This window comes from Diuraphis noxia, unplaced genomic scaffold (assembly GCF_037042655.1).
Source record: "Diuraphis noxia isolate RWA-SAM2 unplaced genomic scaffold, SU_Dnox_SAM2 contig0001, whole genome shotgun sequence".
NCBI lineage: Eukaryota > Metazoa > Arthropoda > Insecta > Hemiptera > Aphididae > Diuraphis > Diuraphis noxia.
In genome coordinates, this window is record NW_028301711.1 from 45,106,361 (window position 1) to 45,128,059 (window position 21,699).

Below are 21,699 nucleotides of genomic sequence, written 5' to 3' on the forward strand. Positions count from 1 at the left end.
TAGATAATGGTGGAATATAAATAAATTTCCGTAGACCCATAAATTTTTTACTGAATGTTTAAACTGTCATTTTCTATACAAGATAAAAATTTAAAAATATTTTAAATATTTTTAAGTTATTTATAAATATTTGAAAATTTTAATCTTTTTAATTTTTTTTTTAAATAAATGACGATACAATTTTATTTGTAGGATAAAAAATCTTCAAAATTTAATTCAAAGCTCCTAATATATTGCCACAACGGCACAACGGAAGTTAGAAAATATTAAAAATTATTTCGTCGCAATTTTTTTAATAAGCATTGAAAGTTCGAATTTTGACAAAATACGTAAAAATCGCGAAAATTTGCAATTCATTTTGAGTTAGAAATTTATAAAAATTAATCTTTTTAAACCTAATATTTGAAAATTCAATACAAGATTTTCATGGGTTTATCTAATTTTATTAAATAAAAATATCTACCGGAAAGTTAAGTTAAATTTTTATGAGAATTTGAATTACAACATTGGTTATTCACTCAATTTCTCTTGTACAAATATTTTGATTTTGTTGTTATTAAAAATCAAATAACTGTAGAAATTTGAAATTCACACCAAATGTTTATTTCAACTATTTTTAAGTTATTTATAGACATTTGAAATTTTCAGTTTTTTTGTTTTTTATTCTATAAATGACTATAAAATTTTATTCATTGAGTCAAAAAACTTGAAAATGTAATACAAGGTTTCCCATAAGTTGGTATAAAAGTTGGATAAATATTTAAAAAACCTAGTACCTACCAAAATATATATATACTACCAAATAAATTGCGGCTAAAGGGTGGCTGCTTTCCTCAAACGTATCATTATACTGTGTATAATTTATTGTAAACTACGTACTTATATATTTTTTAATCTCTAATATGTTTTGATAACTTATAAGTTTATTCCTGTATAATGTTTACCCATTGTGCCATTATGTACAGATTGTATATTGCAAATAAAAAAAGGAATATGGTATTCTAAGACATTTTATATGTTTGTAAGAATGTCAGTATATTTAATAAAATTTATAAAATATGACACTTTATTTTGCCTATAGAATATTAACTTAAAACATTTAAAATTAAACAATACTGTTATTTTTGGTGGGATAGATGGACCTTAAATAAATGTTTTTATCGTCTATTCAGGTAAAAAAAACTTATGTGTACAATTTCTATCCATAAGGATAATAATAATAACAATAATAATAACACTAACAAATATCCTAGGGTTATGATTTTCTGGCAGTGGCGTGGGGCCAATCATCGGGCGGCAGCCCAATGTTCACAATTATAAATAGCGGACCAGCACAAGGTCACGTGGCATGTCAGACAAAGAAAGCTGCATCAAGCCAAATATAAACGTACCTATTTTTAACCGAGTGTCTCTCTGATAATAATCCTTCGTCTTTCTCTCTCACTCACTTCTCAACTCGCGAACACAATCCCTTGTCTTCTTCTCGTTGTAAAAATTATTCATTTATAAAAAGAATCGTACTTTTTTTACACCAACTCAGAACGGGAGACAGAAAAAATAAACTGAGTGAAAGAAAACATATTTAATATTTATAAATGTGCCATAGTGGTCTATAGTCAAGAGATAAAAATTATTTTCATTGAACTGAGTTACATTGTTATATAAAACTAAAACATTATTTTGTAATGTAACATTTAAAGGATTATTTCGAGAAAAAAAACTACGAAATATTTTCCAAAACTTGGAGGATAACTTGAATGAGTAACAAGTAGCAATTATGTAAATAATTAAATTACAATTCGTCTATTTAAAAAATAAAATACAAGATAAGTGTGGTATAAAATAAAATTATGCAATATTTTTGGAGAAGTAATAAACCACAAGAAAATGTAAAAATAAATGAAATATTAAAGTTCTATTATATAAAATAAATACATTCTAAAATATTTAATAATTGTTATGTTGAATAATAATATTATTATTTCACAATGAAGATAATTAAATGCATATGAAATATAGATATAGCACTGGATAAATATATTCGATTATTTAAACAACTAAAAATGTTCTTGGAATGCTTTATATCTCAATATCAATTTATTGTCAAATTAAACTTTTTTTAAATTGATTTATTCGTACGTACAAGTACCATATTATATAATTTATGCTTATCATACTTATATATATTTATCTTGGCTTAAAAATGGTTATTTTTTTTAAATTCATTGATTGACATGATACCATAGCAGTGGCACAACCAGAAATTTTTCGTAATAGGGGGTCCGATAATTAAACCATCTTAATTTGTATAACCAATATTATTATACGTGCCAAAGGGGCAATTCTGGATCCGGAGAGTCCACCCCCCCCCTCGGTTGCATCAGTGGGTAGTATGTATAATCAGTGGCGTATTTACGAAGGGGGGGGGGGGGGTACTGGACCCCCTCCCAGAACCTTTCCAACAAAAACTAAAATTCTTACATATTTACAGAACCCAATTTATGCAAATACTAAATGGATTGGCCAGGTTAAACGTTCACAGGGAAGTTGAAATTTCTGTTGATGAAGTGATAAGAGGAGTTGGCAAAAAATCGAGACGATACTATTATATATATTTATTTTAACTTCCTACAAAAACGGCATAAGGATGACGTAAAGGACGTAATTATAACAAAATATCATATTTTGTATTTATTATGTATATAAACTGAGGACCCCCACCCCATAAAATTTTTAAAAACGCCACTGGGTATAATTATGATTTAATGATAAACAAACAAAATGAATTTAGAAAATCACTGCAGAGTGTAGTCAATAAATTAAATATAAAATAGGAACCATAAACTAAATTAATATGCTGTCTTTATTCCTACAAAAATTCTAAATAGTATTGTATTAATGGATATTAATTTTAAAGTAATGATAAAAAAACGAATTTAAAATATCCACTCAGAATTTAAAGTATGTTGGAAAAATTAGAAAACGGGAAGTCCTGGCATTCAAACAACATTAAATCATGGGCTATTGTAATCATAGCCCATCTATGTTTATACATTAACATTATACAAATACATTGAACATTCTCAGAACGAAATCTTACATTTTTTTTATTGCTTTCAATTATAATGTTAGACTAGAATATAAGTAATAAGTGATAAGAGATAACTGTTGGGTACTTGGGTAACTAATCAGTTTTAGTGAAATAAATAGTTGAACAAAAAATAAATACATGTTCAAATTCCCAATAAGGAAAAAATTATAACACTACATTTATAATTGAACTCAAGGAAAAGTATTTATAAGATAACCTTAAAACATTAAAAAAATTGTCTTCCAGATATTGATCATTTCAAACAATCAGCAATAAATTATTAACTATACTATTAATTTTAGAATTCCTTTTTTTCATTATTTATAAGATATAAACAATCTGTACTAAATTTAGCACAATAAGAGTATGCGGTTTGTTATTGAGTTATGAAATAAGAAGTCACCCATTAGTGGCACTTGAATGGGAATTGTTTAATTATCTATCTATAACAGGGGTCACCAACTGGCGGACCGCGGTCCGGATACGGACCTCGAGCACTTTTTTTACGGACCGCGAGCGCGTTTTCATTTTACATTGATTAAGTTCATACGTGCCATAGATTTACTGATTTCAAAAAAATTGAGAATGTAGTGCACATTTTGAATAATTGTTTTTCTTTACGGCGAATGGAGTAGTGAAGCCACAAGCGTTTTTGGCTCTAATAAAGCTGCCCTACAGATGGAGATAATCGAATTCCAGGAAGACTTGAATTTAAAGGAAAAATTTATTCAAGTCACCAAAACTTTACAGTACGATCAATTCTGGATAAAATACGTTTGTTCAAGTAAATACCCAGAACTAAAACGCCTGGTTTCAAAACTGTATACAATGTTTGGATCAACATATGTTTGTGAAGCCGCTTTTTCTAAGATGAACTTCATTAAAATCAATTTCAGATCTCAGTTAACAGATGAACATCTTATCGAGTTAATGCAAATCAGTTGCACCAACTTCTCGCCAAATATTAGGAAGCTCGTGAAAACATTAAAAATGTAATTTTTCACATTAAAAATGAAATATTTCATGCATAATCTTTTTTTTTGAAAATTCAATTTAAATAAATAAATATAAATACAAATTTAAAAATGTATATACCTATTTATTAATGTGTGTAAAATACAATATGAATAGATAAATAATATAATCACAAATTTATAAATTATGTCATTGAAACTGTTTGGACCGCGTAGTTTGGTAAGTTTCAAAATGGACCCCCATAGAAATTAGTTGGTGACCCCTGATCTATAATATACATTGGTATAATATATATAGGATTTTTTTTATTAGTTTCTTTGCAAGTTATAAGTCACGACACCAAAATTCCTTTTTAAAATCAAACAGTTTTTCTAACCTATAATTCCTCTCTTTTGTGGGCTTAACTTTTATACATATATGTCAATATTGTTTTTAAATCAATAATAATTAACATACCTAGGTAGTGAAAAGTAATTTATATTAGTAATCATATTTTATGGCTGAACACCGAAATAAATATTAAATTTGACTAATACAATTAGTATTTCTTATGTCTAAAATTATGTAAGATACCTAGCTAAAGTATGAAAAACATTTAAAGAAAAAGAAAATAAACTTATCCAAATTTAAAATATGCAGAACTCCGTGTCAAACGACAGAATACACGTTTAAGAAGCCCTAAACAGCACAAAAAAGTTCAAACATAGATGTTGATAAAAAATACAACATGGTTAAAATAAATAGCATAAAAGTAAATCGATAACATCAACCAAACGATGTAAGAGATTGCAAATCGTTTTTAAGTAAAATAAAAAAGCGGGATAGTGGGTGCCTTGATGTACATTAGGTGTCTTAGAGCCCAGTACGTATTTGTTAAAATTGAATTCAATAATCATTGTACACGAAAAATTATTCTGAGCAATGACTGTCTTTTAATCTGTCAGGCTATTAACATAACTAAATACATTTCATGATATTATAAGCAAAATAGGCAACTACAGTAAGTTGAATTAATTGTTACCAGAAAAATTTCGTACGAATATGTCATTGTGTGTATAAAATAAAATAATATAGGTACTATACTATACTATACTATATAACAACTGCAAGTACCCGCGAATAATATTTATAAATTACAATAAACTAACTTCAGTCGTTATCCTAGGTTTTTATACGTAATTCCATCCGAATTTGATTTAAAAATGTCTGTAAAACAGAACTGTGAAAAAAATTGTCAAATGTTTTGACGAAAGTAATCACAAATGATATTTATAGAAAAAAATTCAAATTTTAAATTTCAATAAATAACTCAAAATATTTTGAAAGTTTTATTATGTATAGAAAACGATAAAGTAAACATTTTATTAAAATTTCAAGTAGGTTAATAGTTCACAACAAAATAAATTGTACCTATAAAAGTTTGTTAATTTTTCGGTGAATGTCTAACTTCAAACGCTAATAAAAAATGTATTTAACTTGGCGGTATTTTTTTTATGTTAAATGCGGGTTAATTTAAAGGAAACCGTTGTATACAAATTTTAAATATTATAGATTACATATAATTTTTTTTATGAATTTCTAACTCGAAATAATTAACCAATTTTCGAGATTTTGATGATTTTAATTTAGGTGATCAAAATAAATTATTGTACACTTAACTTTTTTTTAAATATTTCCATTAACAATACCTTTAAATACCTAAATACCTAAATGGGACCGTAGTATTACATTTTAAGATTTTTTGACCGAGTGAAAATTAAAAACTTATAAAACTCGAAGTTTGCATATGCCTATAAATAGACCAATAAGAGTCAAAATATTTTATGGTGGATAGAAAATATTAATTTTAATATTTTTTAGAATTAAACTTTAAAACAAAATACATTTTTTCAAAATCAGGTTTTGTATAAGAATCTCAGTTTTGCCTCGATTATTATTTATTTGTTGATTTTTTTCTGACACTTTTGAAAACTATTGGGAAATTTTTAATAAAAAAAATATCAACCAATGTTTTAGTATCCAAAGTACACTATAAACTATATTCATTCTGCTACTAGAAAAGATGCAGTTGATGAAATTCGAAGCATTTCTACTTTATAAAAAGTTGATGAGACGCAAAAAAAAGTTGCTTAGCTCAAAATTTAAAATTAGAAAAATTGATACGATAGATATATTAGAATTTATACTATTGTTAGTTTCAGAATGTATTTTAATTATATTTATAATATTAATTTATTAACATTACTTTTAAATTAAATTAGGACCTAGATTAACAGTAATAAAATCTAATAATAAATTCCTTTATTCTTAGAGAAGCTAAAGTTATTTATTTAACCGATATTTAATATTCTCTCTTTAAAAATATGATTTAAACAAAACCTATTGTTAGGAAAGTGGATTTAGGTAAGACAAAACAAATCATAATATTATTTTTATTATAGGAATTATGTCTTAACCAGGGGTCTACATTAGGACGAACAATGTGACTCTAGAATTGCTTCCAAAATAAAGGTAAGTGACATTTTTTCTCTCGAATACATGAATGTAATTGTTCTCGAATTAGTTAATAATTACTCAAATAGTCAACTCGATTTGCCTTCCTAATATATCAAGATTATAAATTAATATATCATCGATACTTATACGTATACTACCCAATGGTTGACTTGGGGGAACGCGGGGAGATTGAGTACCTCAACTAATTTTTTGGATACGCTAGTGTACCCCTACTTCTTTTTTAAAGGGGAACGCATGGGACGGATTTTTATGTAAACTTTTAACTTACCTATTAATTCAAATTAAATACAAAATTACATTTGAAAATGTGAATTGTAATTTTATTGTATTAATATTTGATATCTAATTCTAATATGAAGTGAACCTTAAGTTACACGGTTACACCTAATAAATTATGATTTATAAGTTATGATTCATTTATACGTATTTCTTAATAATTTATTATGCTTCTTAAAAGGGCCCATAAAGGGTGGTTGGGGCGACCCCCCCTCCACCGGCATGGTTATGTAAGTTTTATTAAAATGCTAGTTTATGAAACTTAATTGGCATTAAATCAGTCAACATTTGACTTATTAGGTACTCAATTTATCTAATTTATTAATATTTCCTATATTTTAAGGTTGGACAAGCTAACTTAACTTTGCCTATTCCTTCCATATTTACTGTATATGCTCACTGTTATTTGTTATTTAAATTAGAAATCGAATATAGCTATAGGTATCGAAGGCGATTCGAGTAGAAGATTACACATAAAATACGACGAAATTCAATCGAATGATATTTTTGAAGTCGGGATGTAACCTTTTTAATAAAAAGTTCATCGGTGGCAATTCATATGCGTCACGAACATATTAATTATTGAACCTGACTTAACTCACACACTTCAACAATGGTATTTTTAACTTACGCCCCTGTTTCCCGCCTAATACAGATATTGTTATTATTGATAAGTTTTAAAAACAATGTAATCAGAATTCATAATTAAATATACTTTGTATTAAAAATATAAATTTATTTATTTTTGTAATTATAAAAACAAAACGCATTGGTTTTCAATTAATTATAAAAATGAAATACATAATTTTAAAGATACATTTCTTGAGTTAATTTATTGGTTTACCTCCTAAGAGAAGTTGTACTCCGAAGTTTAGATGTAATCCAATGTATTCATATTATTTTAGCACAGTTAGATTTTAAACACTTAAATACTTAACTAACAAAAAAAATATTTAATATTATCATAAACCATACTGTAAACTGATTAATTATAAAAAAAAAAGACCAAGTGACGTTGGGTTTTTAAAACTCGTGGTGGTTACGATGTCCGGGAGAAGGCATACCGCATGGCACGAAACACAGAAATAGAATCTGGTGGACGAGAACGCGATAAATTTATTATAGTAAATTTTGGGGTCAACACTTTGCTTTATTTAAAGATCGCCAACATTATATACACCGTGTTGATAATAATTGAATAGCTGTAGTATACTATATTATATTATTATAATCTTAAGTGTATAAGGTATTTAAGTATTTATACAGCTAATATAATATAAATTTGTCTTCAGTAATTTGTGAAGTTAGATTAACAATATAATATATATATTTTTAATAATACATACAAATTTAATATTACTAAACGTGAATAAATAATATTATTACTATTCCAAAAACATAGATAATCTAAGAGTACATTTCAGCCCCCTAAACCAAGATAGATAATTATTGATACTTTAATAAATATTGTAACCACGTTTTTCACTATAACAGTTGATATATGAATTGTCAATATTGATTTAATGTTTTATTTCACTTCTTATCTAAATCCTACTTATAACATAACATCGTTTGTTATCATATACATTTGTTAATTACCTGGTTAATATTTTATTTATATATCGCTATACGCCTTCAAGTAAAAATACTTGAAAATTAAAATACTATTAGACTGTAAAAAATAAAATATTTCTTGTTTTCCATTAAAAATATAATTAATAGGATGATTAAGTAGAAATATTATATCATTAATAAGAAAATATATACCTAACTTTTAAGTTAATATAGTTAAATTATGGTAGGTAATCTAACGACATTCTATTTTTATGATTATTAAGTACGAGAATAGATTATAATATATTATACAACTTCATTTTAAAAATTTAGTCAACTTAATTGGAATTTTTAATTTGTTAAGTATGTATACTTTTTAAAAAGGTAGTTGATCCCTTACCCACATTTATCTACATCATATCACCATTTAGTACTTAACTTTTGTTATAGTCAATGTGAATATAAAATAGAATAAAATAAATAATATCTTTAAAAATTCAATACTACACATTAAAACACTAAATATGTATTTAAATGTTAAAAAGGTTTTCAAAGAATGTAAGTACCTAAACAAAAAAAAAAAAAAACGATAAAATATTCTGAAACATGTTTTCTATTCAAAATATTTAAGTATTTCCAATTAAGTACGAAATAACGAATTCATAGGAAAATCTAAATCCTGCGAATTCCAATAATTGCATAAAAGATTGTTTTCTTTATTAAAAATTAAAAATGAATAATTGAGTCCAAAATATTAATCTAGTACACATGAGTAGACACGGTAAAAACATTTAATTATTTTAGTTTTTGATAACGTTATTTTAAGTATTGAAATAAGATATGTCGATTGTCAATAGATAAAATTAAAATATTAATAGAGACGTATGATTTTATGTAAATTAAATACATAATTACAAAACACCCCTAATTTAAGCAGAATGCCAGTATTGTACATTTTCATTCGTTATTTATTAAAATGTCGGACAAGACAACATTCAGAATAGACATATATTTTTATACGTTTAAAAATTATTAATATAATATGGTATTAATAAAATTAACTAGTATTATACCCAACCACAAATAGTCCAGTGAAAAGTGATGTCACCGTTTATTCAAAGCTTGACAAACCCACATATTAATAGTTTTCGTTTGTATTCGTATAAGCAAAAAATAAATAATTATACAATATTTAAATTCGAATAGTAAGGTTATACAAATCAAAGACACGACAAGTATGAATTAAAAGAAATTTAACACTTTTTTTGTACTATTTAATACTTAAGATGAACTAAAACTTTATTTATACTTATTAATCACCAACCTGTTATCTTGCTGTTTGGTTCGGAATGATCAGCAGACATATTTCAACAAAAAGAATTGGCTACAGCCTTCATAAAATCAGCGTTACATCTGTGATATCTAATCAATGAATTTGTATAGGGCGACCCATGTTTCTGAAAGAACAAAATAAAAGTTATTAAAATAATATATTGGACAACATTATCTATGCCATAGCATAGTTCATTTTTATATATGTATGTATTTTAATTTTATAAAATTCATATTTATCTCTTTAGAATTAAGAAATAGAAAAAAAAAATCCAACACTTTACAAATATATAATATTTTCCAACTGTATTTTAGATAATAAGACAATTAACTTTAATTTTGATCCAGGGCTCACAGTAAGAGTATAACAAAATGTGAATTAGTAAATGGCGAGTATGATAGACACAGATAACAAATCGATATATAGGCAATATAGCATCCTCTAAACTATAAGTAATTATTCTGATAATGATGAAATTGCGTTCTACTTTAATCATATTCATAAAATCATTTACAATAAATTAATGATTGAATTATTTAAATAAAACAATATTACGAAGAAACAAAAATACAACTATGCCTATATACAACCAAAATACACCTACTAAGTTGAGCTCATAGGTTAGCTATACATTTTGTTTTTTTTTTTTTAATTCTAAAACAATGGTTAATTATTTTACCAAACAAACCTTTTTGAGTGAAACTCAAAAACACATTTTTCAGTTTTAAAGATTTCAACAAAAAAGGTATTTGCTGAAATTCAAACGCTACCAACATTATTGCGTGAGTTTTTAAATAACAAAATCGGTATGATATATAATTTTAAAATTGTAAAAACTAAACATCAGCTGAAATTTCAAAATAAAAATAAAAATTTATCAAAAACGGAAATGCTATATTTTTTATGGTATTTTTCATACATTATTGAAAATAATCCGAAAATTCTAGTAAATTATGTGTTTAATTATGCCTACTATATATCTCAAGCTTTACATGTTCTAGAGAAGCTATATATTATATTTATGAAATACTCGTTTTATCCCTAAAAGATTTATCCATCTTAAAAAGAAATGTCATTGTAAAACCTATGAAATTATGTAGGGAACCAACAATATTATATCATAATAAAAATCTAATAATTCTAAAGTAATAAAATATTTTTTACATTTCTAATTTACATAATTTATTTCATACATAAAGCTCCCTCCAAAAATTATGTTTACTTAAATTAGTACTTTACACAATATTATGGTAGTTATTTCAACTATCGGGATGGAAATATAACATGCACACCACAAAGCCAAAGGTTAATAACGAGATAATTGGGGTTGATTGTTTATTAGATGGACGTCACACAAATACACAATGGATATAATTTATTAATATACCAGTTCCGGTATCTATGAATTTGACAAAATTGTATGCAATATTTTCTTAACAATGTTGTCCACGAATTTCTCTGTAACTACAGGCTACAGTCCATATTTTTGTAATCAAAATGTTCAAGGAAGAAATTGGAGTGTATTGATATGTACCAACCTTAGACTTCGATACGAATCGGAAAGTAACTATTCAAAGTATCGAATTCTACTTCTTGTCTGTCTATGCGTTAAGAACTCACACCCACATTTATGAGGTCTCTGACTTAACAAACATACAACATACCAAATTTGTGTTTTGCGTTTTACAAAACTAATTTTGTATTGTTAGCTTTAATATTAGAGTGAATTTACCTGTCATTAAACTCACATGTGTTGTCAATGTCTCCAGTCAAAAATACAAAACATAGCAGACTGTAAATTTTGATTGAATGTAAATTTTTCAGTTTTATAATGAATAAGTGCAAATACATTTCGTAGTTTCTTAAGGCAGTGGTTCCCAAACTGTGTACCACGACGTACTAGGAGCACCGCGAACACCTTTTAAGGGCACCGCGGTCTACGGCTCATAATAAATGGTTTTTTTCTTCAAAAATTCGTTATTAATGAGTATGCTTTTTTCATGAGTTACCGACTTTTATAGTATTCACAGCAGAGAACCGAGGCTATATCTAGTCCAAAAAAGGGCACCGAGGAAAAAAGTTTGGAACCACTGTCTTAGTGTATTAAATTCACAGCCCTGATAATAACTGAACAAAATAGCTAATATTTTATCAACATTTACCAAGGTTGTAACTTGTAGACAAAACCTTTCTGTGATTATTAAATGTCGATAAAACCAAATTTGTCATTTATTTGTTAGTAATATACAAATGTCAAAGAGTAATGCTTCTGCAAATCCTGTCAATATTAAAAGCAAAAATTTTCAATAATTAATCACTTTTAATTAGTATTTAATAGTATAAAATAGGAAAAGGATTGATCATACAATTGAACTATTTTTTAAGTGAGGATACTCTTTGTTTTTAAGAACCCTTCAAAAACATGTGGTTGGGATGTTGATTATATTACATAAGTTCAAACAGTTAAGTTTAAAGTTATAAAATAATCGGGAAAATAATGATATTCAAGAAAAGGAATAAATGTGACTTTAATTATTCAAAATCTATTAAGTTTTAACTGTTTTACTACTTATAATTTTGGATAGTGAACAAAGATAATTTCTACTCATGAAATCAGTAATGACTTAAATTATTTGTTATCAGGCCTGTCGTAAGACATTTTGCGCCCTAAAGCTAATAAAAATAATAATTAAATTTCTGTCTTTTTTGAAAATTTAATATTACAATTTGCCGCCTCAATTTGTTAAATGTTATGCCGCCCTAAAGCAACGCATGGCTTGCTTGTACCCTAGCGACGGGCCTGCTTGTTATTAGTTCTATGATAATCATACAAACAAAATATAATTTTGTATCTAAATAGTATAAGAACATTAAGAACAAACATTTATAAAAATAAATATAGAATCTGAATTACTATAACTTTTTAAATGTTATATAAGTAATACATTGTTAATAAAAAGTCTGTAAGTTCTTACACTAATATACTATATTTAATTTAAAGTAAATAATGCCATTACGTTGTTAAAGTCATAGTAAAATGTTACAGGTGAACAAGTGTGCATGAGAGTTATGTAACATAACAATATTAAAATGACACAAGTGTACATGACAAGTGCAGTAACACAAACCCAGTTCTCAAGCAGAGTTCTAAAAAGAAAGATAACATGTGTATAATGTCTGAGAACATATTATCCTTAAACCAAAACTGGATGAATTATATACCAAAAGTGCCAATTCAATATTTATTTATGTTCTATATTTTCATAACAAAAGCCGAATACCTTTAATCATTCTAATGAATGCCTTAGTTGTACAGACTATAAAACGATTTTGTTTATTTACCTTATATTACCTATAGGCTATAAAGACTTAAATTTCAAGAAATATTTCTCATTACAATCTAAAACAGTGTCTATTTGAACATGGTCTAGAAACAGAAAGCGCAGCATTTAACATATAAAAACAATCATCTAATTAAAACTTAATAAAACAGCAACTCATATTGAGGTAGCCCAATCAACTGGACTCCCTTTTTAATGCCTTTCATGTCAATTTTAGTGTAAGGATTAAATTTCCTTATTTAACAGTAAAGGGTTATAAATAAATTATTGAACTTCAAAGAAAAGAAAAGAATTATTTTTTAATTATTATTAATAAAATATATACCTACTATTTATATATTTTGAATCCAATGAATTAAAATAATATATTTTTCATACATATTAGTTACTACAACTAGGTACATATTATTAAGACAACCAATTTTTTGACTTTAAAAACAGTGTTTTGTGTATGATCTTCTAACAATTCCTGCCAGTTTTTTAACATAACATTTGAATAACTGAGTACCTATATAATATATAAATTAAAAATTGAAAACATTTGTGATTGAAAATTTTTTTTCTTTTCATAGTTTTTAAAAATTAAAATGTTGCAAACATAATAATATATACATACATTTTATTTTAAATTGTACGTTAAGAAACTATCCAATTAATGAATAAAATTATTTAGTTTTGCAATTACATAATAAAATATTGGGTATACAATTGGTTAAGTATGAAAAAACAAATATTCAAAGATAAAAATAATGGTTTTTAACTAAATGCTTATAATTAAGTATTTTAATAGTTTTTTTCAGGTAAAAAAAAATTAAGAGGGTTTATCATAATCAATATTAATTACAATAAGAAAAGAATGATTTCATATAACATTTTAGAAGAAGGAAGTTAAACCCCTTAAAGCTGAATTTGTATTATTTGGTATAGTTACTAAAATAGGAATAAAATCATTTTTATAGTATTTCAGTGTAATTAGTTGTAGAGGACAAGTAAAATTTGTGTATTATCCAATATACATTTTGTATCATAATGTAAAGTAATATAATATAATTGTTATATGTGTAATGGTAATACTATAATAATACCTCTTTTAATAATTATAAACAATGAATTGGGCTAAGTTACATAAATATATAGCTATTATGTATATTGGTATATACAGCTTATTTAAATTACAAAATTAGAATAATTTGTTAGACATTTTTATGTGATTTAATAGTTTTGTATTTAAAATAAAATAAAACAATTTAAATAAAGGTAGAATGAATGGTATTTTTTGTATTTAAAACAACTTTTTTAGAAGTAGTTTAATGAGGGAAAATGGAATGTCGTCCTCCCAGTTTTCTAAAAAAAAAAAAGATTTAGGTACAACTGCTATTTCATATTATGTTTAACAATGTAACATTTTAACATATGCATTAAATACAATACACAATCTCTCTTCAATTAATTTTATCAGTTTTATTGATTTCATCCTTAATTTAATTGATTTTTTTAATGCTTTATTTAATTTTTAAATATAGATTTTGAAAACTTATTAAAAAATGCACTTAAGGAAGGTATTTATATTGACAGTTCTATAAAGTCACATAAAACTATTGCGATCAAAAACTGTACAAAACTGCAAAACTATACAATCAGAGGAAGGTTCAAATCGACAAAAATGGGTACTTGTTTATTATTGCCCAGCCGTCTTAGTGAAATTAATGTATTGCCCAGCCACAAGCATGTCCTAGCTAAATAATAAGTTTTAATATTCTTAATATTTTGTTAAATTAATAGTGGCAAAACTAGGTACAAAATTGTATTCAATAAACAAAAAAAAATATATAATTATTGAAAAATAAAAATAAAAATACATCTCAAATTATTTATTATAAAGACTATAATTGAGATATCTTAAAATAGTTTCTAATGTATCTTGTTCACGGTTGGGTTTTCCACAGGAATTTTGCCAAACAAAAATACAGAAAATGTCAATTGATCCAAAGACACTTGTTATTCACCTGTTTAACAGACCTCGTAATTCTAGATGTTTTAAGTGTGTGCCCCAATATCCAGAATCCGGATCAACAAAATTACGACTATAGTTAACCATACTATGATAGAATCCAGCTTGTTATAAATTGCTGTCGGCTTCCCAACAATCTGATATTATTAATCCTGAGCCTGACCTTAGATATATTTATATGCAATGAGTAACAAAATTTTCTTATCGATCAGAAATTGAATGGCGGATTGATAACAAACATGAGTGCCACGGTGATCAAGTACCAAAAAGCACTGCTAATTAACATAGGTAATGAATAGAGTAAATATAGAAAATATTCATAAAACAAACAATTATCTATGCAATTTTGAAAGTGAATGTTGAACTAATAAAATTATTAAATACACAATACAATTATGGTACTGGGTCTAGTTGACCCCTGCCACACATTTTCAACGCCATTAAAACCCTTGAATTTTGTTAACTATTGATTACGTTAATTATTATATTTATTTACAGGTGAAAAATGCTGATAGAATCTACCTATATATTTTAAATCGATTGTGAATGAATATTTTATTTTGACTGAGTGATTCGAGCAATAAATTGTCTGAAGATTAATTTCATTTTGGTATCATAAAATAATATTATTAAATTTGAAATTAAATAAGCAACAATGTGTATGAAATCACCGAATACAATATTAGATTGTATAATAATTTGATGTTATCTTGTCCAAGAATCGAGTGCTATGGCATGCAACCCGAGTGGGCTGCATACGAGTTGATTTCCAGGTACCTGTTTACCTGCACCAATACCGTTTAGTTGATTCCCGGGTCATTAAGAGGTACGTACAAGTTGATTCCCGGGTTATCAAGAAGTATATATATATGAATTGATTCCCGGATCATTATGCATTTTATTTAATATTTAGTAAAATATTTTTAAATAAAAATTTAGTTTTTTCATATTTTTAAAATCATTCAATTTTTATTTATTAATTATATTATATTTATTATTTATTAAAAATATTATTATTAAAAACATTTAGTAATTATAGGTAAAAAAATATAAAAAAATTTAGTAATTTGGTAAAAATTTGTAACTCGCTGTTTTTATAAATTGGTATCTGGTAATGAGATTACCGTGTAAGTATACCGTGACATCACTTCTCTTAAAAAAATTTGTTTTTCTTGGTGTTTTTTAGATTTCTTAGTTCCATTACTCCTGCATTTTATGTATGTTTCTGATTGTACATCTAACAGCTCATCTATAAATACGTAAATATTTGGGTGCCCACTATAAAAACAACTGTTGAGTTTAGAATGAAAACTCTCACAGCTGTTAGTAGTTCTATTTATACTTGGTGGAAAACTTGCTTCAGGGGAAATATAATTATCAAATACATAGTCCATAAACTCTTCAAGTCTAATAGAATCTGGTCTCGGTGGACAAGAGCAAGTTGTGTGTGACGGTCAAACTCTTTTCTGTTATAAACTCTTTACTTGTGCAATCTATTGATAATTAATATACAACAATAGGGAATCAACTTGTACGTCCCTCTTAATGACCCGGGAATCAACTCGTACATACCTAATAATGACCCGGAAATCAACTAATAAATAAAATAGGTCTCGGGAATCAACTCACCTACACCGCCCGAGTGAGGGGGAAATACTTTCTTGGTGGAGTAACCAGACCAGTACCTAATTTAATATGTAATTGTGGTCTTACGCATATATAATAATAAAAATATATTTTTTACAGAGATTGTAGTAATAAAAATTAAAGAGTAAGCAATAATTTTAATGAGAATACCTAGCTCAAAACTAATAAAAAAATTAAAATGTCAATAAAAAAATAAGTTCAGTGCAGATTAATTTATTAATATAAAATAAGTCTCAACCACTAATACTTTTGACTTCTAGTCTATAAACCTTACAATAGGACAATATAACGTCCATACTAATCTAACTAACCTAATGTTATTAATTAAAAAAGGTTTATAAATTTCTTGAACAATAATTAAGTCAAGTTAGATTATTATTATATTTAGACAATTTAATTCATTAGTGAATTATTTTTAACTGTCCCATCTCACCTAAAACTAGATTTTTTTCAAATTTGATTTAAAAAAATAAAACACAATTCATTACTTTTAATTAAAGAACAATTATTTCTTTTAAATATAAAACATTTTAATAAAAATCATCAATCACATATTCCCTTAACAGTTATTTTTGGAATAATTAAGGTATCTAATAATATTGACAGGCAAAAATTACATTCAAAGATGGGGAATAATCGTCAACAGAGTATTATTAAAATGTATGGCTATTAGAATACAATAAACATTATTCAAGTTAATTAGTAATGATTATTTAGCTATAATTGATGAGTATAGAAAAATATAATTGCCGAGCCAGTTTCTAATATATGGTCATAGGATGCACTAGGATTCACCCAGGTATGCAATATTATAACTATAGAAATTGAAAATTATTCTTTTGTAAAGAAGTTATTAGAGAACAGCAACCAACCATCAGGTGTTCAAAATTCTCAAAATATGAAGCACATCACCGTGCATCTAATGCTACTTAAAATATGAAATTTCGAAACCTGGTTAATCAAATCAATATCATTGTTGTGAGAATTAAAATTGAAAATAATAAAGAAAAGTTCAAGGTACCAGCTAAATAATTTACTGATCCAAACACATACGTACCTTGAATGAACACACAAACCGGAATTATACACGGTTAAGTATAAATGTGAACTTGTCGAAGACACTAGCGAAAATCGTCGCACAAAACACTCACACGCGAGAGCGCGTGTATAAAATATTATATTATCCACACACAAACAGAACGTACTTTGTATACTAATAAACACAATAAATTGAAATATTGGTAAGGTGCTTTACAACAATAATAACAAAACTTATATAACTCACATTAACTGCTGGTGGTGCTGTTGACTGTCGTTGTCCTCTTCCACACTTCCACACGGCAAAGTTCACGCGCGCGCACTTATCAGCAATACCGACGAGGATACCATTGTCCCTGTGCCGTCCATGTTATCATCTACGCGACAACATAATAATGGTTTAATAATTTTCACCGACTTGGATCGCACGATGAACGGAGTCCACCGGAGTCAAACCTGAAGCCAGTGTTGTTATGTGGCAAGGAAATTCCCTCTGCGCAGGGAAATTTTAGGTAAACAATAATTGAATAATCACACAAAAGGGAAAAATGGGAACTCTAAACTCATTTTATGAAGAAAATAACAGAAACTGTATCATTTTATTTCCAACATAAATAATGATTACGGCACTATTGTTTCGAAAATAATATAATGAACATCGTGATTCGTAGCTGCTGGTATTGGGCCGGACGCCTGGATAATATAACAAGTTGTTATTGATATACTCCTCCCCACCACAGCAACAAATAACGTGGATATCATATAATATTACTATCAAATATAATTCTGTGATAGTACCACGCGTATAATCTAATTAACTATTATTGTAAAACACTAGATAGCAGGCTAACAAATTTTGCGTGGAGGTGAATGTTTTCGCTATTATCTTATCATCATTATGGCATGATAACAATAAAATTGCATTGCATTTTATATTATCCGTAACCGGCGTAACCGTAAGTTAGTACTACAATAAGTATTAAGTAATAACACAGAACAAACAGAAGGGAATCTTAAGGCTCATCGAAAAACCGTCCGACATTTCTAGATTTTAAACGTGCTGCCACGTACCGAGAAATTCCCTTTATTTTAAGTTTGTTCTGTGGTAATAACTTAAATAATAATATATCCTTACAATTTCTATTAAGCTTGTAAAATATTTCATTACAATTGTCTTTGAATCAAACTATTTGTTTGATCATAATTTTGTCTTAAATATTGAATTGTTACTGGTTTTGTATTTTTGAAGCTTAAAATCACTGTTTATTCATGATTTCTTCTGTTCTGAATTAAAATAAATGTTCAAACCGTATTTAATTAGTATTAAAGCAGTGTTTTTTAGTGTAGTTAATAAGTTTGTTTAATTTGAACAAGTATTCAGGTTGTAAGTACCAAACAAATGGACCTTAGTATGCAAACAAAATTATTGTTTGAGTCTATAAGTAATTATTCCAAGCGGAGTGATTACCTCTATGGGCATAATGAGCATGAAAACTTAGTTCCTTATTGGTCAAAAAGTGACTATTTGTTATTTGAGTGTACCATATAAAGACGGTTATTAATCAACTCATTCAAATCACAAACAAACAAAATAAAAAATATTGCATATTTTAGTGACCTTTTAATAAACAACAATATCATGAAATAGTATGGTTTTTGTTAATTTATGTCTTTGACAAACCGTTTTCTTTAAGTCACTATAAAATTGCATACCATAAAATTGTAATCAACACTTACTTATATTTATACCACATGGGTATTTAAAACAATTCAAATGTCTATCTGAGGAACTTATATTTTCACAAATTAGATTATTAAAAATACTTAAATTCAGCATTCTAGCTTTTGTTATGACGTGAAAAATTATTTCTTTTTTTTTCTAAATTGGGATCATTGATTTGTTTCAAGTTAAATATAAATAGTATGTTTTGGCCACTAAAATTGCTTTATAAAACATTGAAGATTATAATAAATTAACAGGATTTTTTGAAAAACAGAATTTAATATGGAACTGAAGAACAGAATAATAATTATGCTCAATTTAAATTTGGCTTAAATTTAATGATTGAATGCAAATAATACAATAAATATGTTTTGAAATTTATAAACAACCTATTATATAATAAAAATATTTATTATATCCTCATTCATGAGTCATGGATAAATTTATACAATTAAAGTAGGAGTAATTCAACATACCAAATTACAAATAATAAAATGAATTCCTTACAATAATAGAAATATAAATTTATATTAAACAAATAAAACTCTTGGAATCGTTTTACATATTTAATCATTAATAATTATATTCAAATATATTATTTACAATGGCCTACTTCCCGAATCTAGACACCTACTATACATCAAAGTGGTACTACTAATTGCCGAAATTTATTTTCCTAAGCTATTGAGAAATGCTAAAAATAATTAAATTAAATGAAAAATCCTATCATGGGGTATGAGTGTATGACTTATTTATAAATTTATTGTGTTGAATGTACTACAATGTACGTTGAACGTACAACGTGCGTACTATGTTCCTATATAGAGATGTATATTCACTATATTCACATGTTCTGGAGAAAAAATACAATATCGGCGAACTATACTAGTATGTGTCAATACTCAATCGAATTTAGTCACAAAATAATTACTCAAAAATGTGACAATAATACAATTACTGAATAATATTATTATCATGCACAAATTATTCGATTCATGCATTAAATGTTTTTATCCTGTGTTACACAATAATGAGCGTTTGTGTATGTAGTGGCGTAATTCGTTAGTATATTATATTATTATGGATTTTAAGTTTTTTTTTTTCAAAACACTGTTGCGACGGCCGACGATGCATAACCAGTTGCTAGAAATTTAACGTGGCGCGGGGAGTTACGATAGTCTTGGTGACGCTGGTGCCCATCGGAAGGGGGATCAGGAGAGGAGGAAACGACGTGTATGCGATGGTTTATTATTTATTTAATATTATATATTCTTTTATCGGCAGGTAAAAAGCAATTCGAACCACATAAACTATTCAGTATAGAATATACATTGATAAGTAAATATTATACTAAACAAAAAAAAGTAAAACCATGTAGAAATAGGTTATTTCTACCACGAGTAAAACTGTATGCCTACTAAGAATAGGAAAGTTAAATATCAATATTCAATGACGAACACTACACAGTACATACCATACTACCAAAGGGCATAGACACTTGGTCTTATCATACATTTATACTTTTACTACACGCACGATTTCGAACATGAGTAATATATTATAGTTATAAATTATAATATTATATTCACAATTCACGTATGGTATTATATTATTAATCATTATAATATTCATGATTATAGATTTATAATATTATTTATTTTCATATTTTAACAAGTATAATGATGACATGTTTACATAACCACCATGCGTGTATGCTTTTTGTGGCGTGTGCTACGGTGTCACTGTGCTATAATGTCTAAAATAATTTTACTGGCCTAAGTATTGTTTTAAAAAATATAAAAATTATTTTTTCGATATTCTAAGGCTAAACATAGAATTTCAAATTAATTAATTAATGTACACTCAACTTATATAGGCGGAGATTTGATTGAATTTTAGAAGAGGCTTAAATCTTTCCTTATAATATGAGAATTGGGGGAATTGAAAAATAATTCTACGATTTTGGGGGCTTTACATTTTTTTTAGAGGTCAAGCTAAGCCCCCGAGCATCCTAATCTTCGCATATGCTTATAGAGCTATAATATATAGATTATTATGATATTTTCAAACTTCCGTATACATTTTTATGCTATTTAGTTTTCTCACTTAAAACGGTAAAAAATATTTTATTTTTCAAACAGTTATTTCTGATTATATTGTTCTAGTTAAATGCAATAATGATAAATTATTTTT

At 26.6% G+C, this 21,699-nt stretch overlaps 1 protein-coding gene across 8 annotated transcripts in view; it reads right to left on the reverse strand.

The window, feature by feature from the left end:
* The window catches only part of HDAC4 (histone deacetylase 4), a 63,929-nt gene extending 45,469 nt beyond the window's left edge, over nt 1-18,460 (reverse strand). For 3 of the 8 annotated variants that reach the window (XM_015515248.2, XM_015515242.2, XM_015515240.2), the window contains exons 1-4: nt 18,240-18,459; nt 18,031-18,160; nt 17,803-17,958; nt 9,738-9,870 (exon numbers count right to left, since the gene is read on the reverse strand). In XM_015515248.2, coding sequence (XP_015370734.1) covers nt 9,738-9,777 — 40 coding nt within the window. In that variant the 5' untranslated portion in view covers nt 9,778-9,870; nt 17,803-17,958; nt 18,031-18,160; nt 18,240-18,459. Of the gene's footprint in view, nt 1-7,703; nt 7,835-9,737; nt 9,871-17,802; nt 17,959-18,030; nt 18,161-18,239 lie in introns of those variants that run through there. The other 5 variants (XM_015515243.2, XM_089215772.1, XM_015515244.2 and 2 more) reach the window with 4 other exon arrangements.
* Nucleotides 18,461-21,699: the final 3,239 nt, after the last annotated feature.